This window comes from Hippoglossus hippoglossus, chromosome 15 (assembly GCF_009819705.1).
Source record: "Hippoglossus hippoglossus isolate fHipHip1 chromosome 15, fHipHip1.pri, whole genome shotgun sequence".
NCBI classification, from domain to species: Eukaryota; Metazoa; Chordata; class Actinopteri; order Pleuronectiformes; family Pleuronectidae; genus Hippoglossus; species Hippoglossus hippoglossus.
Window position 1 is genome coordinate 5602650 of NC_047165.1, and position 19535 is coordinate 5622184.

General features: G+C 42.5%; 2 protein-coding genes across 7 annotated transcripts; both read left to right on the top strand.

Moving 5' to 3' along the window:
• Nucleotides 1-1158: 1158 nt before the first annotated feature.
• LOC117775462 (polyribonucleotide nucleotidyltransferase 1, mitochondrial) lies at nt 1159-8725 on the top strand. Its single transcript, XM_034608608.1, has 28 exons — nt 1159-1374; nt 2113-2173; nt 2272-2346; nt 2488-2593; nt 2673-2722; nt 2865-2928; nt 3016-3063; nt 3172-3285; nt 3528-3714; nt 3820-3871; nt 4097-4154; nt 4302-4398; nt 4493-4595; nt 4988-5058; nt 5283-5319; nt 5425-5491; nt 5604-5693; nt 5823-5876; nt 6306-6415; nt 6568-6639; nt 6753-6816; nt 6916-6999; nt 7072-7155; nt 7294-7400; nt 7587-7642; nt 7747-7825; nt 7904-7951; nt 8042-8725. The coding sequence occupies exons 1-28, from the start codon at nt 1256-1258 to the stop codon at nt 8195-8197; spliced, it is 2313 nt and encodes a 770-aa protein (XP_034464499.1). The 5' UTR covers nt 1159-1255; the 3' UTR covers nt 8198-8725.
• An 895-nt stretch (nt 8726-9620) lies between these two features.
• On the top strand, nt 9621-19451 carry LOC117775119 (serine/threonine-protein phosphatase 4 regulatory subunit 3-like). 6 transcript variants are annotated; one of them, XR_004616186.1, is made up of 16 exons: nt 9621-10064; nt 10619-10674; nt 11165-11263; nt 11355-11978; nt 12680-12757; nt 13341-13457; nt 13541-13657; nt 13991-14131; nt 14360-14462; nt 14549-14590; nt 15249-15407; nt 15639-15808; nt 15918-16057; nt 16424-16576; nt 16667-16809; nt 17423-19451. XR_004616186.1 is itself a non-coding variant. In XM_034607986.1 (16 exons), the coding sequence occupies exons 1-16, from the start codon at nt 9923-9925 to the stop codon at nt 17528-17530; spliced, it is 2391 nt and encodes a 796-aa protein (XP_034463877.1). In that variant the 5' UTR covers nt 9621-9922; the 3' UTR covers nt 17531-19451. The 6 variants fall into 6 exon arrangements, 5 of the variants coding, with proteins under 5 accessions (XP_034463877.1, XP_034463879.1, XP_034463878.1 ...); XM_034607986.1 differs by having other exon boundaries at nt 16424-16572; nt 16664-16809; XM_034607988.1 differs by having other exon boundaries at nt 16424-16572.
• The last annotated feature ends 84 nt before the right edge of the window (nt 19452-19535 follow it).

The window sequence follows — 19535 nt, forward strand, 5'->3', positions numbered from 1 at the left end:
CCAGTTCACGTTCATTTGTTCAGTTTTTTATGAGGATGATTTATGTGACAAACTTACGATCATGTATTTAGTTATTAATGGTGGTGTCACTTTAACAGAGTCCTGACTGCGGGTGTCACGTCTCGTGTTGTTGTACTGAGCGCACACAAAATGTTGACTGGCCATTTTTCATTATACATAAACTCTGGATCAAACAAACACTGAGTAAACTTCATGTACTGATCCCGTCCTAATATCACCAGAGTGCCAAATGTGCACGTTGAATCTACTTCAACCACAAAGAAACGTTTCATGTTGAATATACAAACATTTCTGTCTGTAAACACACGGAATTACAATATGAAGTAGTGAGAGAAGACAAAGTCTGAATGATACAATAAAGAGTCCGGAGTACAAACAAGACAACGACACTTTCAGGGATAAACAACACACTAAATTATCAGTTCAAATCATTTCCATTACTAGTGAAACATCTTCTCAAACAAATGTCTGGACGAAGAAGAAGTAAAGTGACTGAATGTTCACAGGAGAGAAGAGTCTGAGATCAGCTGCTTGTTTGGAGACAGAGCTGCTACTGGACCAGCTGCTGTGCGGCCATCTCTCCACAGGGCGGCGCCATCATGACTTCTCTTCTCTTGATGGAAAAATCAGGCATGAAATAGTCAAATATTAAGGCTGGTCTGAAGCACTGTGATGTTTCCAGAGAAAACTGAACTGATGTGAAGGGAACTGCAAAACACCTCCTGATAAACAGCAATACACAAGAAACCTCACATGCTAGAGGTGAAGGGGAAAGATAATTAAAGGAAGGAAAGAAAAGAATAGACAAATAAGATAAGATAAGATAAGAAAAGCAGCTTAAACACTGAAGTTTCATATTAAGAGTCTTTAAGGCTTTTGGGTTTGTGGCTTGTTGAATCGTTTACATGTGTTGTTACATTTCATTTAGATTTTAAACAAAGGTTTTCTGGTACAAACTTTACTTTTGTGAATGTGAAAATTTCTCTAAATATATATTGTAAATATTTACAATATCTCGCATTGTTGTTTTTTTCATTAGCGGAACTGAAAAGTGTGTCGGCGTGGTTCCTCCGGACACTTTCAATGTGACACCCTCACCTCTGTGGCCGTCCAATCGGCGGGCGCGTTTCTCCCACGTCACGCCGCAGCGGTGACGCACTGTCATGGCAGCCCCCACGCTTGTGTCCGAGGTGTGAAGAAGACCGTCCCGTGTTTGTTGGCGTTCGAGCAGAAGATGAAGAACCTGCTGCGGCTCGGAGCTTCTCTCGCGCGCCTCCACGTGCGGCCATGTCACCAGAGCGTGTTCAGCAGCCACGCGCAGCCCAGGACGGCCGGGGTGGAGCTCGGGGAGAAGTGAGTGGACTTCTCCTGCCTCCTGCTTTCTGTCAGGATCTGAGTTCATCGGGTTATTCAGACTGGTTCTGTCCTCACAGCTCGGGGACCCGAGCAGAGGACCGGACACATTTAAATCTGTTCTCACCGTATAACTCAAACTGTAACTAATGTGCTGTCACTGGCTTCATTATCTCTTATAACCTTATTTGTTCAGGACGTATCTAAACAAGGTTACCAAGGTTTTCACAGCGTCTTTTTCATGTCTTGATGACCACTCGCTTTACAGTACAGTTTATCTGGATTCACCCATTCACACACACCTTCCTGGATTATTATGACTTGATAAAGATGGGGGTGGAACACATGAATGTCCTTTTAAAGTAGAGAGTCCCCCACTTTTAGTTTTTATTTGTAATTCTCTTTCTAATATTTTCCTTTCTTTCATCCTGTGTGTATTCTGTAACACAGGGTCACAGCTGTGGGTGGGAGGGGTAGTGGGGAGCTCCACTTGTCAACAGACCTGTATATATATCTACAGTATAAACTTTGTATCTGTTACTCTTGTGGGATAAATTATGTCAAATTCACTAAAACATTTAACCCTAAAATTGTCATTTTTTTGCAGTAGGAGTTGTGTTTTCTCTTTATACTTAACAACATATGTAGTATTCAAAATAACTGACACACACACACCTGTAGATATTGTGTTGGTGTGTTAAATGTTTTTCATGTGTTGTGCTCTTATTGTTTTAATAGGAAACTGGAGATTTCCACAGGGAAGTTTGCCCGGTTCGCTGATGGATCTGCAGTCGTTCAGGTACAGAGAAATAATGAAGTCAACATTTGGGTCAAACAAGTACTTGGTGGGGATGCATTAACATTTGGAACCTTTTCCATCTTTTTCTCTGTCTGAAGTTGGGGGATACCTCGGTGATGGCGACTGCTGTGAGCAAGACCAAACCTTCTCCGTCTCAGTTCATGCCTCTTGTGGTACGTTCTCCAAATTAAACGACCGGGGTCCTTTCTTGTTTCTAGTTCTGTTTATATGTGACACAAGTGGAAGAATAATCCACCCTGACCCTGTGAGTCATCTGTCTACTAGAAAATAAAGTGCGTGTGTTTGATTGACAGGTGGACTACAGGCAGAAAGCTGCTGCTGCAGGTCGGATCCCCACAAACCACCTGAGGCGGGAGCTGGGCACCACCGACAATGAGATCCTCACCAGCCGACTGATAGGTGAGCTGATATGACTGGGTCTTGTTTCATGTGATGCAGTCATTGTACTCTGACTAACTCTGATGTCTCTGGTCCTCAGACAGGTCGATACGACCCCTTTTCCCTTCTGGTTACTTTTACGACACTCAGGTCAGTTCAGTTTGAAAGTGACGTCACCATTATGGAATTATATTTCTGCCCTTTCTTTCCTTTCTTCATTTTTCTTTCTGAACAAAGATATAAAGGGAATATGTCTCCAAATGTGTGTGTGTGTGTGTTTTGTCTCCTGAAGATCCTCTGTAACCTGCTCGCAGTTGACGGCGTCAATGATCCAGATGTGCTGGCAATTAATGCTGGTGAGTTCACACTTAGCCATCCTGTGGTTTTAACAGAGAATGTATTTTTTAGAATATTAGCTAAATCAATATTTTCCTTCATTAAAGCTTCTGCTGCTCTGGCTCTGTCCGACATCCCTTGGAACGGACCCATAGGTGAGCAACGTTTCCAGACCTCTTCCTATATTTTGGTCGACAGACGTTAAGTCCTGGGATGTTATTGAACTGGTCTTTGATACCAGCTTGGGGCTGCCTTTGTCTTAGGTGCCGTGCGTGTGGGCATGGTTGACGGACAGCTGCTGATCAACCCCACCAGGGCAGAGATGACCTCCAGCAGTCTCAACATGATTTTGGCTGGAGGCCCCAGCAGTCAAGTGGGTAAGTCAGCAAACAGATGAAGCTCCCAGCTGCTGCTCTGGGGTTTGTCGTTTGAAAACACTTTGAGACCATCTACAGCCAAGATAAGTCATTTGTTCAGAACTGGTATTAACATCCGACAGCGTGTGTTCACTGCTGGTATAAGCAAAACATGTCCTGTGATAGGATAACTGAGGATAGATGTAAATACCAGGGTTCAAAGCTGTGAGGGCTGCCTTTTAATGTGACGCTCTGTCTGCCAGTGATGATTGAGGCGTCTGCTGAGAACGTGCTGCAGCAGGACTTCTGCCATGCGGTGAAGGTGGGAGTCAAACACACCCAGCAGATCATACACGCCATCCAGCAGCTGGCGCGGGAACAGAAGGTCACCAAGCGCACCCCAGTCAAGGTCTTTTCAACCCCGGCTGACATGGTGGAACACGTTCGGCAGTAAGACCCATAATGCATCTGTTTTCCATCATGTAGGAGTCACTTGGGATTCAAACTGTTTTAGATGTTAAGTGAAAGCCTTGTTCTTCGGTTTCCTTTTTGCAGAGTAGCTAATGAGAGGATCTATGCGGTTTTCACTGATTCCAAACACGACAAGGTAAAGACTCGCCTCTGTTTCCTGTATGTTGATCCAAAGTTTGTCTTTGCTTCAGCTTTCTCTTGGCACCTCATGTGGCCGTTTTATACCCAGTTAGTGCTCAGTTTTCTTTTGTTTGTTATTGTGTGTTGTGTTGTCGAGTAAAACTGGTTATGAGATTGTTTAGCTACTTCAGAATAATGCTATGATACTCAAACCATAACTAATACTTTGACTTTGTCTTAGATTTCTAGAGATGAAGCCATCAACAAAGTTAGACTCGATACAGAAGAGGATCTAAAAGGTGGGTGATACTCACTATTTGTGTTCCATGGAAATAAATTGAGGTGTTTCAAATAATCTTGCAGCTCTGTCAGATTCATTCCAACAGTCATACAATCTGTTTTACATTTCAGTTTTCTGTGCTCTTGTATTTATCTCTCTTATGTAGTAAAATTCCCTCAGGCTGAGCAGTTTGAGGTCATCGATTCCTTCAACACTGTGAGCAAAGAAGTGTTCCGCAACTTAGTGCTGAATGAGTACAAGAGGTAACTGATCAAATACATTTATATTCTCATGACACATGATGCAAATATTGTAATTGAGTATTTAATTTCAACGTTTAACGTGTCTGTGGGTCAGGTGTGATGGAAGGGAATTGACGGCTTTGAGGAACATCTCTTGCGACGTAGACCTGTTTAAGCCGCTCCATGGCTCCGCCCTTTTTCAGAGAGGACAAACACAGGTGTGTGTGAAGATTTCATTTGAAACAAATTACATTTTTTAGATTAGATTAGATTCAACTTTATTGTCATTGCACAGAGTACAAATACTTAGACAACGAAATGCAGTATAGCATCTAACCAGAAGTGCAAAAAAAAAGCAGAAAAAGTGCAGAGTATGTGCATATGAAAAGTGGAATATGTACATAAATAAGATATGTACAGTAAGAAATAGATATGGAATATGAACAGTATAGATACAAGACTAGCAGCAATAGAGGTAGGTAGTGTAGATATGATAAGTGTAATATAAAGTGCAGGTGTAAGTATAAGTTTGGTCATGTTTCAGTTTTCTGAAGCATCTCTGATTTCTTAAGTCAATGTATGTGACTCCGTTTTCTCCTATTTCCTGCAGGTGCTGTGCAGTGTCACATTCGATTCCCTGGAATCCACTGTCAAAGCAGATATCATCACCACAGCTCTGAGGTAGAATGATCACTCACACGTGAAACTACACGTACGAAAACACATGTAAATCCACTAGATCTAGAATTTACACCCTAATAGACATCAGTCCCCCAAATATGAGAAAATGTCCCAAAACACACCCCATCTTTTAAGCTTATCGACAGTGAAATTGCTTGATTTGTCCAGATTTGCGATCAGACAATTTAATGAATTCCTTAAATTCTCTTTTTTTTAATCTGCAGTGGAATCAAAGACAAAAACTTCATGCTTCATTATGAAGTGAGTATTATCTGTTTTCATTTGTGTGTTGTGTTTCATGTGTTGTAGATTATTAGATATGATTGTTTCCTTCAACACACAAATCTATATTTTCTTGAATTTCAGTTTCCTCCATATGCAACCAATGAAGTTGGAAAGGTGGGCGGCACCAACAGGAGAGCGCTCGGTCATGGTTTGTATTCAAATTTACTTTGACTGGTATTCAGCGTCTGTAAAGAGTCTTGAATACAGACACCATGTTTGGAAGGATCTGAATGTATTTGTTCTTGGTGGTGTGTTCTCAGGGGCCCTGGCTGAGAAGGCTCTGAGACCAGTCATTCCCAAAGACTTCCCATTCACTATCCGGGTCACTGCTGAGGTGTTAGAGTCAAACGGTGAGTGTGGTGACACTTTTATATGTGTCACAGGAAATGTGACCATTGTCTGGCAAAATATCTCAGACAGGAATGTGGATGTAAATGTGTGAATCCCTTTTATTCCTCCCTCTCTGTTTCTCCTCTCAGGATCCTCCTCGATGGCTTCAGCGTGTGCAGGCAGCCTTGCACTGATGGATGCAGGTACCAGACATGTCTCTTATCCTGTAAATTAAATCTGTTGTAAAATTGTTCAAACATAAATTATATGTAGGATTTCTAAAAATATACATTTGTGTTAAAAGTCAAACCAATAGATCAGTTGGACGTTTATATCAGCCAATTGTTTTGTATATAATTGATAGTATTTGTGTTTTCTTTTTATTTATAATCAAGTTTATTGTTAAACTGTAAAATATCAAGCAGTTTTTCCATTTCTTTGTCATAGACCTCAGGAATTGCAGTTTTTATATATATATATATATATATATATATATGGCAAAGCTTTTTGGTGCTTTATTATCATCCGATTCAATTCAAATAGACACAGAACACACAGATTTAGCTGTTTAGTTAATGAAGTGCAGTTTTGTGATGTGATGTAGCTCATGAGTCCGTGTTGTTGTCTCCCAGGTGTTCCCATCTCCTCTGCTGTGGCAGGTGTAGCCATCGGCCTCATCTCCAAGGCCAACGTAGAGAAACCCACTGAGATCCAAGACTACAGATTACTCACCGATATTCTGGTAGATACTGAACTACTGTAGCTAGTGTGTGACCAATCGCCATTAAGTGCAAGACATAGTCTCGTTAAGCAATGAGAATAACTTGTAGCCAATGTTCTTGTTTAATTATATTGGAGATGTTGAATGAGAGCTTATCTGTTTTCTCTAAACAGGGAATAGAGGATTACCTCGGAGACATGGACTTCAAACTGGCAGGAACAAACAAGGGCATCACTGCTTTACAGGTGAACTTTTTTTGTCTCACTCTGTTGCTGAAACGGGCAGAAAACTAAATAAATTGACCCAAAAAGAAATACAAATATTGACCCTGGCCCATTTTGATTTATTTGCCCTCCAGGCGGATGTGAAGATAGCAGGTTTGCCCCTGAAGTTGGTCATGGAGGCGATCCAACAGGCCACAGGTAATATTGTTAATGCTGGTGACTGAAACTCACCATTTTACACTAAAGAGTAAAATGAGTGCGTCTGACAGCCTTTGTTTCTATGTTGTTATGTTTCAGTGGCAAAGAGGGAAATCTTGGGCATCATGAACAAATGCATAGTCAAACCTAGAGGGACAAGGAAAGAGAACGGACCCGTTATCGGTAGGTGTTGTGTGTGATTATGTTTAAATGTATAGATATTGTGTTCTGATGTGAGTTGTCTTCTGCCTCCAGAAACTGTCCGGGTGCCTGTTTCTAGACGAGCTCGCTTTGTTGGTCCCGGAGGCTACAACCTCCGCAGGTTACAAGCTCAAACAGGTATTACTCATGTGAACTAAAGACCTGATTCAAGTGAATCAGAAAACCAACTAGGACTGTGATGTCTGTGTCGATGAAGTGGAACTTAAGGAGAATCACATGAAAGTGTTTCTCACTTTTTGGTTTTTTCTCCTGAAGGTGTGACAATAAGTCAGGTGGATGAGGAGACTTTCTCTGTGTTCGCTCCGTCTCCGGGAGCCATGAACGAAGCTCAAGACTTCATCAGCGAGATCTGCAAAGATGATGTGAGTCTGCAAAACATTTAGGAGCATCTAATAATTCCAGAAATGTAATCTATTGTCTGAAATATCAAAATACAAGAATATAAATATCTATAGATCAAATAAAAACTTAATATCCATACATTGACGCCTCTATACAGATACAGAGTATGCGCATGAACGTGCATGTATGTTTTTTCTGTTTTGCAGCAGGAACAGCAGCTGGAGTTTGGAGCCATCTACACTGGCACCATCACTGAAATAAGGTAAACGAACACATTGGGTTTTTGACTGTAAAACACACCTGTAATAAGTTCTCAGACCTTTAGCGTTCACACAAGTCCTACGTGCTTTTCCTCCCCTGCTACAGAGACATTGGTGTGATGGTGAAACTTTATCCCAACATGAGCGCCGTCCTGCTGCACAACTCACAACTGGACCACAAACGGGTTGGTGAATTTGCCTCTGCACACTGTGCGTCTATGTTTCTATTCCTGAGCTCATTTCTTTGTATTTTTTTGTTTTAGATCAAACATCCAAGTGCTTTGGGTTTAGATGTGGGACAGCAGATACAGGTACGTGTCCTTAACTGCTAGCTGAACTTTCAAAAGTAGTCTCCTCTCTTTTCTATTTCCGCTCGTCTCTAACTGGAGTTCTGTCATCAGGTCAAGTACTTCGGACGTGACCCGACGGACGGTAGAATGAGACTCTCCCGCAAGGTGCTCCAGTCTCCTGCTGCAACCATCGTCAAGACATTAAGTGAGAAACAGAGCATCTCCATGGGTTCAAACGGCAGCCAGCCGACCGGCACCGAATCATGACACGTCAACAGAAGAGACTGACTTCTGTGAAAGAAGAAAAGAAGAAAATACTCAAGCGAGTCCTGGTGAGAAATCAGCCAAACCAAGATCATCGGATTTTGTCACAAACTGAACCAGTGTTGTTCATAAAGAACGTTTCCCAGTTGTTGTGGGTATGGACGTGATAAAACTGCTCCGGAAACCACTTCACCGTAGTGTCCTGCTTCGATGGCTGTGCACAAACCTTAAATAATAATGAGTGTGCGACATATCATATGAGTATCCTCTTAAATTTTCACCTCAGCCATCAACAGCATCTAGTGGAGGGTTTATTTTAGATTTCATCAAAACCGTCATGTTGCAGCGTTTATCTGCAGATCTACAACAACAATGGTTTTATTTATCTGTGTGATAATGTTGCATCTTGCTGTAAAGAACTTACAAGCAAAGAGATAAATGTCCCAATTCTTTTTCTTTCTTTTTTTTTTATTATATTCTCTCTTTATTGTGCGTTGTTTATAATATATGTAAATAAATCAATAACTGGTTGTTGTGTTAAGCTTCACATTCACTTCTAGCAAAAATTATCATGCACACACGATTTCGCCCAAGACAATCATGTCAAAAAGAGTCAGCAGAGTAGAGCTGTGATCCTCCTCTGGAGCCAGGTTCACATTCGCTTCTCGTCCAAGAGCATTGTGATGCCATCAGTGAGAACTTGCAAACTGCAGCTATTGTGAGAACTCGCTGACGATGATTACAGAGGACATTTAGAGTAAAAACACGGTGTAAATGACACCATTTTGAGTCAAATTTGAATGTCGGGGTTTACAGACACTTGGATGAAGCCACAGTAGCACTATGGAGGCATGTTATGTGTTTTTTCTGTTGTTTTTTACATTTGAAGAAGTGGTTTACCATAGACTTCAACTGTATTGGATTTGGCTGCAACGCTGTTTACCCCTGAAAGTGTTTTGTGGACTCAAACACTTCACCCACCCCCTCCATCGGCTTAGTTGTGAGTAGATAATGAGTTAATTTTCATTTTCCTGTGAACTATCCCTTTAAGTGATGAATGTGTGTGGATCAATAAAGTTTTTATCTTACCTTTTAATTTACCCTGTGTGTGGTTTTTTGATGTCCCTGTGCAGCACCTTGAATCTACCTGTGTGCATGAACGCATCTTTGCAAACACAAGTGCATTATCTGTATCTGTGAGTGAGCAGTTCAGCAGTGCAGCACCGACACGTTCAAATCTGCTGTAATAAAAACAAACAGCTTAAAGAAACAGCATCTGCTTCCTCTCACGTCTGCAGGGGAACCGCCGCCGTTACCGCGGCTCGCCGGTGGGTGGCGCGTTGAGCCCGCGACGCCGCGGCTCTCCCATTGGCCGGTTCCGCTCGGGGGGGGCGGAGACCCCGCAGCGCCTGATTGACGTCGAGGAAGAAAAAGAACACAAGATCGGATTACAAGATGGCGGAGTGTGGACGTTAGCGAGGAGGCCGCAGGAGTTGTTGTGCTCTGCGCGAATTCACACTTTGAGAAGAAGCCTCCGCTCGAGCCGCCTCACGCCCGGCGAGTTATGCGTTTGTGAAACCGCCACAGGTTAATTTCCCCGCTGCTGTGAACCGTAACATGCGGGAAACACCGTTCACAGGTCGCGGGTAGGAAAACACTAACAGACGGGGGTGAGGTGAGAGCTTGTTAGCAGCCCCAGCTAGCCTGCTAGCTCCGACTCGGCTAACCATGTCGGACACTCGGCGGCGGGTGAAGGTGTACACGCTAAACGAAGACCGGCAGTGGGACGACCGGGGCACCGGGCACGTCTCGTCCACCTTCGTTGAGCGACTAAAGGGCATTTCGTTGTTAGTTCGGGCCGAATCAGACGGTAAGTTCCCGGTTAGCATAGCCGCGTTGACGTTACGTCGGCTAACGTTAGCATGCTAGCTCGGCCAGAATGCCCCCTGTGCACACTTTGATCAACTTCTTGGGGGTTATTTATTTTTTTGAACGTGTGCTGTAGTGTTTAAAGCGAACACTGTTAGATTATTGTAGCGATCGGCGTTAGCCTCTCCTGGAGCTAACAGCCTTTCATTTGCTGTGTAGCTGGTGCTAGCGAGCTCGGTAGCGGAGCAGGCTACAGGATCCCAGTAGCATGTGGGGCCTCAAAGTCTGGTTTGTAACGCACCAACTTGTTATTGCTCTGGATAGTAAACCGTCCTGTGTTCACACTGAGATCCCAGCACATGTATAATTCTGTCAACAGCTGATGGGAGTATTACACTCGTTTTTTAAAAAGTTAATTTAATATTTCTGCCTCACTGTTCTTTTCTCTCTACTTGCCGAGATTTGCTCTGTTACCATTAATTGACCTTTACCTCCAGGAGCTGTTTAAGTTGCACAAACTGTTAAGTGCTTGTACCCTAATCTTTGTGTTTTCAGGATCACTACTGTTGGAGTCGAAGATAAGCCCGAATACAGCCTATCAGAAACAACAGGTAACCCAGACCGCCTGAGTCTTAATGGGCCTAAAGAAGGCTTGAACATAACACATCTGTTAGATCAAAAGTCTCTGTCATGTTCAATTCATGTCGTTTTGTGTGAATCGATTCAACGTGTCGACTTGTTGCTGAACGGTTACTGATGCAATGATAAAGTGCAGACAATGGAAATTCACTATCTGAAAGCCAACTTGATAGAAAGGAATAGGGCCGCTCGCATAATTGGTGTTTACAGAAAGCTGTTGAAGAAACAAGCCACATAGTTGAACATAACATATCTGAGGCAAATGTTTACATCTTGTTATAAAAAGTGGTCTAATCTGGCCTTTTTAAGGACTTCAGGTGTGAACAGTAAGAGCTTGTGTAACTCTGTTGGTTTTGAGTGTGTAACCTCCGTGTGAGAGTGCATGTGAGGATACGGCAGTGTATCCTGTGAATATGCTGATAAGCATATTGTGTACAGTCTGATGTTTCCTCCTCTTTCCAGGACACGCTAATTGTCTGGTCCGAAGCAGATAACTATGACCTTGCCCTAAGTTTCCAAGAGAAGGCTGGATGTGATGAGATCTGGGAGAAGATTTGTCAGGTAAAAACAACTCTGTTTTAATAGGAGGTTGTAAATTTATGCTCCTTGTTTAATTGTTTAATATGTTTTTAAACAATTTTCTAATGCTCAGGTTCAAGGCAAGGACCCTGCCCTGGACATCACCCAGGATCCCATTGATGAGTCAGAGGAGGAACGCTTTGAGGAGATCCCAGAGACGAGCCACCTGGTGGAGCTCCCTCCATGCGAACTAAGTCGACTGGAGGAGATAGCTGACCTGGTTACATCTGTCCTGTCTTCCCCCATCCGGAGGGAGAAACTCGCCTTGGCCCTGATGAGCGAGGGCTACATCAAGAAACTCCTGGGACTCTTCAGAGTATGTGAAGACCTGGACAACAGAGAGGGCCTTCATCACCTTTATGAGATTGTCCGAGGTGTCTTGTTCCTCAACAAAGCGGCCCTCTTTGAGGTGATGTTCTCTGACGACTGCATCATGGACGTGGTTGGCTGCCTTGAGTATGACCCAGCGCTGGTTCAGCCTAAACGGCACCGGGAGTTTTTGACCAAGACGGCAAAGTTTAAGGAGGTGATCCCTATCACGGACTCAGAGCTGCGGCAGAAGATCCACCAGACCTACCGGGTGCAGTACATCCAGGACATCATCCTGCCCACGCCATCCGTCTTTGAGGAGAACTTCATGTCCACACTCAACTCCTTCATCTTCTTCAACAAGGTGGAGATTGTCAGTATGTTGCAGGTAAGGATCCATCCATCAACAAGCCCTCATCTAACGGTCCATTGCAAGTTGAACACTTCTGCATTAACAATACTTTGATGAATCTAGTGTATTTCAGCTTGTATCTCATTTCCACTGTGCTGCCTATGACTGAAATCTGTTTGACTACCTACCCTCCCTGTAGTTCCGGACAATAACACTATGAAATGAATATTTGAATTTTTAATCATAATTTGTGTTTCCATACGCAGGGTATAAGGCTTCTTGGTGAGAGATGTGTCATCATCTTGAGTTTTGTATTGTGATGATTTGACCATTAAAATGAGAAAATACCAAACTTCACGTCTATCTTATTACTTAAGTATTTGTCAGTGTGTTCAGATCTCAAGCATGTGTTGATTGAGAAAAAATATCACCATACAATCATTATCATGATGCTAACTATGCCTTACCATCCAATAATTCCACATCCCAGACAGACCAGTCCATCTGTGTAGGTGCAAAGTGTTGGACATCCAATTATTGTTTCAAGGTTAACAAGTGATGTGTCTCTAAGAATCATGTTTTTTTTCTGTGTTGTTGGAATGTACAATTTTTGATTCATGTTGCCTTTAATGTTTCAGGCTTTTATTTGCCGTCCTTAACTGTATTTTCCTTTTTTATATTAAATATGTCTTCTTTTGATGTTTTTATGTTCAAACCCTGTTTTTCCTGTATCTCAGGAGGACGAGAAGTTCCTAACAGAGGTCTTCGCACAGCTCACGGACGAAGCCACGGACGACAGTAAAAGAAGAGAGCTTGTAAGTAAAAAATCTCTTGGTCAGATGTTGATTACATTTTGTGAAATGTTTGGTTGTATTTAAATATTCTATTGTAAAGTTAGCTTTTATTAGAATATAATTGAAAGCCTTTATAGTCAAATTAGATGTGCTACCTCTAAGGTGCAAATACAAGAACTAGTTTGAAATCACAAACTAATAAATACAATATTAATAAATGCATAAATATTGTTGTGATGTTGAAATGTGTACTGTTTTGTTGTTACATAGATTCATTCGGCTGTAATGCTATTTCTTTTTATTGGTTAATTATTCACTCAGTTTTCTGGACCGCTTTTTGATGCAAATGACCTCTTTCTCTTCCTGCTTGTTGTACAACAACTTGGCAGAGTGTCATTCATTCAACACTGTAGACTCGCCAAGAGTGAAAAGAGAGAATTCAATTGATTGTTCTGTGCAGTTGTTGTTTATTCAACTTCAATGAGAAATTGAATTTTAGTGTTTGAGAAATTGAAATTTCCAATACTTGTGTGTTTTTCTAATTATCATCTGCATTGATGTATTAAATGCTAAATTACTATCTGCTCTTTTTTTTTGTCTTCAGGTAAATTTTGTCAAGGAATTCTGTGCGTTTTCACAAACGTTGCAGCCACAAAACAGAGACGCCTTCTTCAAAACTCTGGCAAATCTTGGCATCTTACCTGCTCTAGAAATAGTCATGGTATGTTGTATACTTTTCTATGAATACACAGGTGGGTAAAAAAACTGTAGAAACGTTTTTTCAACTTTGATTCTTCTGCTCAGGGAATGGATGACCTGCAGGTGAGAGCAGCAGCCACAGACATCTTCTCGTACCTGGTGGAATTCAGCCCCTCCATGGTCAGAGAGTTTGTCATGCAGGAGCCACAGCAGACAGATGACGTAAGCATCTTTACTTCACCATCTACACACGTTCCCGTACTTTTTCGATTCAATGGAGGAGTTTGGTCAGACCTGGATTACATAACTCAAACCAAAGAGGATACAAGGCAGCCGATTGGCCACTAGCTGTTTGGTATAATAACATTATTTACAGGCTTATGTTGGTTTGACATGGAATCACCATTCCGTGAAATTAGTGTCCTTCCAGCGAGCTTAAAGTTGCTTTAGTGTCATTAAATGTTTTAGTTGAATTTGTCTTGTAATCTGAATGCCCCATTGTAACAACTACATTATGTTAACTGTGTCTTTTTCTGTGTGTGTTTTTAATTCTAGGACGTTCTGCTGATAAACGTTGTCATCAAGCAGATGATTTGTGACTCCGACCCCGAGCTAGGAGGCGCTGTCCAGCTGATGGGTCTGCTCAGGACGCTCATCGACCCAGAGAACATGCTTGCGTCCACAAATGTAAAACATGTGCACGCAACTTTAAATGTAGACTAGTTGTACAATTATGTATTGATGAACAGGATCATTTGTTGAACACCTACACACATCTTTGTAGGGTAACTTCTCAAATGTATTCTCCTGTTTTAAAACTTGGTGCCTCCAAAACACATTGTTGACAGCTGTGTAAACTGTAGACCTCATTTGCTCTGCCCAACAACACAACATCAACAAGTTTCTTGTCCCTTCTCCTTTTAGAAAACAGAGAAGACTGAATTCCTGAGTTTCTTCTACAAGTACTGCATGCATGTCCTGACTGCTCCTCTGCTGGCCAACACTGCACATGATAAAAACTCAAAAGGTGATTTGAGCAGCAAGTTCAAATAAAGTGGAATGTTTCAGAATAAGATGATAGAGAATTTGATGACTGTTCTCTGTGTTTTTCAGATCTGCAGGAGGGATCTACCAAGATCAACCCCGTCTGTCCAGGTGAGTGTTAATTATCTCAAACTCAACCAGGAACCACTGCAAAGTATTTTATATTGTGCGTGTCAGAGTTGGCTGGAACTAATACTTGTATCAGAGAGTAGCATCAGATTTTATTTCAGTTGGGTCTCATATTTTTATCACCTGCACTCATCAAAAACGGACTTAAATGATGTGTTTGTCAAATGAACAGTTCCAGGGTTTCTAAGTATTATGAGAGGTGTTTATTAAAGCTGGATAGTAAGATGTGATTGTATTTTCTATTACTGAATGAATTGAATAACAGACAAGTCTCTCTGGCATGACCCAATGGTTCAGTCTGTGTTATGGGGAATTTGGAATTGTTTCATTTAGAGCAGATTTTTGAGGCTAATGATGATTTGTATATTAAAAAAACAGGGAATGATTCCTAAGAGATTCCTATTGAACCCTTAAGTCAAAGAAATGTAATACGGTCTAATTATTAACTTTATTATAAATACAAAATAATATAGAACTTGAATATAGAAAATAAGCACCATTTTGTGATAACTGTGGAACATAAATACAAATCTTTTCTGCATGGTTTATTCTGTAAATATAGTTTTCATGATAGCAAATCCCCTAGTTGTGACGTTGTGTATCTGTAATGTCCTAAAGTAGATTTGTTGTTTTTATGTAGACAACTTCCAGACAGCTCAGCTGCTGGCACTGATCCTGGAGCTTCTCACCTTCTGTGTGGAGCACCACACCTATCACATCAAGACCTACATCATGAACAAAGACCTACTCAGGAGAGTGCTGGTGCTTATGAACTCAAAGCACACCTTCCTCGCTCTTTGTGAGTCCCCGCATACACAACATCTGATCACACGAGTACACACACACCTTTCTGCTGCTTTGTCTTGTTTTTTTTTCTTTAAATGTTCTCAGTTGTAAACAGCCATTATTTTGAGCTGTGGATCTGCTTTATGTATTCAACCTCACAGCATCGACCATTGTCCTATTTTTCTTCTGAGTTTAATACAAACGTGGCTTCGTTTGACAAAGGTTTCTTGTGTTTTGGTTCAAGGTGCCCTGCGTTTCATGCGCAGGATCATCGGTCTGAAGGATGAGTACTACAACCGCTACATCATCAAAGGGAACCTGTTTGAGCCTGTCATTAATGCCCTGCTGGACAACGGCACCCGATACAACCTCCTCAACTCAGCCATCATAGAGCTCTTTGAGTTCATCAAAGTGGTGCGCAAACACACAACTCCTCAATGAACACTGTGTTGACTCGCATTGTGTTTGAACATGGCACTGACGCCGGGTTGTTTGTGATCTCCACCATCTCTTCTCTTTCCAGGAGGACATCAAATCTCTCATCGCTCACATTGTGGATAATTTCTACAAAGCACTTGAATCCATCGAGTACGTCCAGACTTTCAAGGGCTTGAAAGGTCGATACGAGCAGGAAAAAGACCGGCTGAGTCAGAGGCTCAACAGGTCAGTAGATGGATCGGACACAACGGTCAAACCGCCGCTGGCATCACCAAAAACTCTGTTAATTTTCAAAGGGCCTGATCAACAGTCACTGGCCAAAAGTTCTCGACTCACAATTGGACGACCTACAATCTATCAGAGCTATGAAACGTGTGATGTAGCACAGGGCAATGAAAATAATTTTGTTGAAAGTTGTTTAAGAGACGTATTTTAGACAAATGCTTGTGATTGGCCCGACATCTCTCAGGTCAGATCTGTCTGAACAAGAGGAGGAGGTCCAGGTTTCCAGTCAGATTAGTGCAGTTATCTAATATTCCCACACGATTTTCTGTACATTACAGGCCTTCAATAAACAAATTTTCTCTTCTACAGATATCGCAGAGATGCGCGGTCGTTGGATGAGGATGAAGAGTTGTGGTTCAATGACGACGACGATGATGATGATGGAGATGCCGTGGAGAAGAGGATGGAGGATGACTTCTCGGACAGCTACGGCAAGTACATGGAAGCCAAAAAAGGTACGTTTCACCGGTATCCCTGTATTTATCATCCTGGAAACTTTCCTCACATCGTTACCCTTCTGAAAGTCTGATCACACTGTTCCTGCAGGAGCTGCCAACGGAGCTAATGGTGCCAACAACAACAACAACGGGAAAGCTGCTGTGATTCCGCCTTCATCACCAACCGTCACTCCCAACAACAGTTCAACTTCGTCTGTGAAAACAGTTGCTCTTCCTGCCACTCCAGTAGTTAAGGTAATTGGAGCAGTGTTCATTCCGGGGAAGAGGAGCTTCTTTTACTGCCGACCTTTACACACACAAAAAAAACTATCAGACACTGGAGGAGAGGAAAAGAGAAAAAGCATCATGTCTCTTTCAAAAGTCAGTAACTTACTCAACTCCCCGCCCGCACTTTCCACAGTAGCAACAATCCAACATTGTTGCTACTGTGAAATCCTAAATTTGAGGTATGGGAAGACTGACTTAATTGTTTTGGGGGGGCGTATAGTATGTCAGAAACCAAAGTTTATTCCACACAGTCAGCTAGGTCTTAAAGTCACAGGTCTAAAATCCAATAATTGTAATTTTGGGCCTAAAAGAATCTTAAATGTGTTAAATATATATATCTTAAGTATGTTTGGTCAGTCCTAATTATGTTAAGGTCATTTTAATGTTTCTTCAGTCGCCTTTAAAATTCTAATATTTTGTTAGAAGTGATTCGATGGTCAACCACACAGATGTTAATGCTCTTTAAGAAAACTACAAACAACTTTGACCTGATAACAGTGGTAGAAATATGAGTGATTACAGTGGATAGCGGTGGTTCTGCCTTTTTTCATCTTGTCGTCCTTTTTGTTGTTTCTCTTAGACCGCTCTGGTTGGTTTGGTGGACTACCCAGATGATGAGGATGACGAGGAGGAAGAAGATGAGGAGGAAGAGCAGTCTCCGAGGAAGCGGCCCCGTCTGAGCTCTTAAGGCTAATTGTCCTCCTGTTTGGTCGTGGTGGGCGGACACAGAGTCCCTCCCATCCTCCCTCCTTTGGTCGTCTCATTGGTCCTGGGCTTGCCTGCGCCACCCGTCAGTCTCACTGAGGAGACGGGAAAAGATGAGCTCTCACCTCACTCAGTCCCTCCCTATTTCTGCTCCTCCTTCCTCCTCAGCGGGAGGAGATGGAGAGTTTCTCCTTCACTGGAAACAAAGACAGATCCCTCTGTTCCTTCAGCCCGTCAATTATATCTCTTCCTTTTTACCGACAGCCTCCACTAGGAGATCCCGAAACCTCGTTTCTTCCTCCTGCCTTCTCCTCTGTTTCACCACACTCCCCTGTTCTCCTAGTCCACACCTCTCTCTGAACTCCTTTCTTTCTCCTTCTCATCCACCATCCTACGCAGTGACCAGAGAGGCTGCTGGGGGGGGGGGGGGGGAACACAGTGCCAAGGCGGTTCCCAGCTCTGCACTGTTGCTATAGCAACAGTGGCAAGGAAGCTGCGGTACTACAGCAACCCCACAGGAACCCTCCTCACGCGTCCTCATTTGAACTCTCCCTTCCATCTTTCTCGAACCCGAACCGGTGAGCTCTAGAGACAGAGGAAGCCAGGACACAAGCAGCCAGTGTGCGAACTGTTCAGGAGGCCAGTCAGGCTAGCAGGACTAGCCGTTATAGTTATAGGAAGCTTGACTGGCAGAAGCAGTGTGCGCACCGCCGCTGCCACAGAACTATTCACTCTTGTTGGGGACAAGAAGGATCCAGGCAGCACTGAAGAAACAAAACACGGAGCGACAGGGGAGGGAACAAACGACAAAAAATGTACCAGGATGAAAACGGACCCAGAGAAGCAGGACTCAGACCTTCAGAAGCCATGGTGTCTGTTTGGCCACGGCACACACACACACCAAACACAACACAGCGTCTCACGTGCAGGACTGCGTTAGCCAGAGATCCTGTATTTCATGACTTTGTTAAACAGTACTGTACAGATGTTTTTTTTCCTTTTTAATCATTTGCCCTAGACCTGATTTTGAAAGGGGAGAGAGACTCCGACCTGACCTGTGTATCTTTTTTTGTTGTCGTCGCACAAGAAGGTGGAGTCGCTGTTCACCCTTTCAGTCCAGTACATTTGATTCAATGTAAAATGCTGGTTTTAAAAAATAACGTATTAAACTGCAGTAAAGTCATTTTTGCAGCCAACAGTTCGAGGATGTCTGACGTTTTGTATTTTATGTGGATTGAAGAATTTAGCGGCCTCATTGTGACGCACACATTACCCGTCTTTCACCCGAGATGATTCTGGTGTCATGAGCGATTTTTATCCCTGTTTGAAGGACGACAATTTTCAGATCCAGGCCAAATCCAAGTTTTTATTTGAGTTCCACAGTTTGACGTCTTCCTTTGGCCTGTCCACAAAAACAACTGCACATCAATATGACTTCTTATTTTTACCATTTTAAGCCAAACCCCATGAACGGATGAGCTGTTTTTATTAGTTAAGATTAAGATGATTCCAATCCAGAGTCGGATGCCATGCAGCATTAGAGTCAAACAGGAGTCGTGCAGGGGGAACATTTTCCAGACACCTTCTCAGATACGGGTTTGACGAATGCCGGAGGGCGATGAGGCATTTCAGTGTCAGGTCCAAAACATTTCTTGTGTCGAGGCCGCTGAGGGGAGTCAGACTGGATCACTAACTTAAATCTACAACCCGGAGTAAAAGGATTATGGCCAGTGTGCGTTTAGGTGAGCAGTGAAATTCTTTCCTCCTGTCTGTTCGTGTTGCTCAACAATATGACTGTTCATGCGCTCCCTTGATGAACTTGTATTAAGTGCATTTACTACCATTATCCAACATTTGTATGAATTTGATAAGTTTTGAAATTAAATGTGACCCTGACACTGAAATTGTGAATTGAGCTTTGTTTTGAAAGACACAATGATTTGGCATTGGAGCTAGAAAATGTTCTGAATGAGGCCAAATGTTTGTAT

Bases quoted from the DNA above. Each gene is read 5' to 3' on its own strand.
- LOC117775462 (XM_034608608.1), top strand. From the start codon at position 1,256: ATGAAGAACCTGCTGCGGCTCGGAGCTTCTCTCGCGCGCCTCCACGTG. The intron at 4,155-4,301 runs GTGGGTGATACT...TCTCTTATGTAG, and splicing joins TACAGAAGAGGATCTAAAAG to TAAAATTCCCTCAGGCTGAG. The intron at 4,596-4,987 runs GTGTGTGTGAAG...TATTTCCTGCAG, and splicing joins TTCAGAGAGGACAAACACAG to GTGCTGTGCAGTGTCACATT.
- LOC117775119 (XM_034607986.1), top strand. From the start codon at position 9,923: ATGTCGGACACTCGGCGGCGGGTGAAGGTGTACACGCTAAACGAAGAC. The intron at 11,979-12,679 runs GTAAGGATCCAT...CCTGTATCTCAG, and splicing joins AGATTGTCAGTATGTTGCAG to GAGGACGAGAAGTTCCTAAC. The intron at 12,758-13,340 runs GTAAGTAAAAAA...TTTTGTCTTCAG, and splicing joins ACAGTAAAAGAAGAGAGCTT to GTAAATTTTGTCAAGGAATT.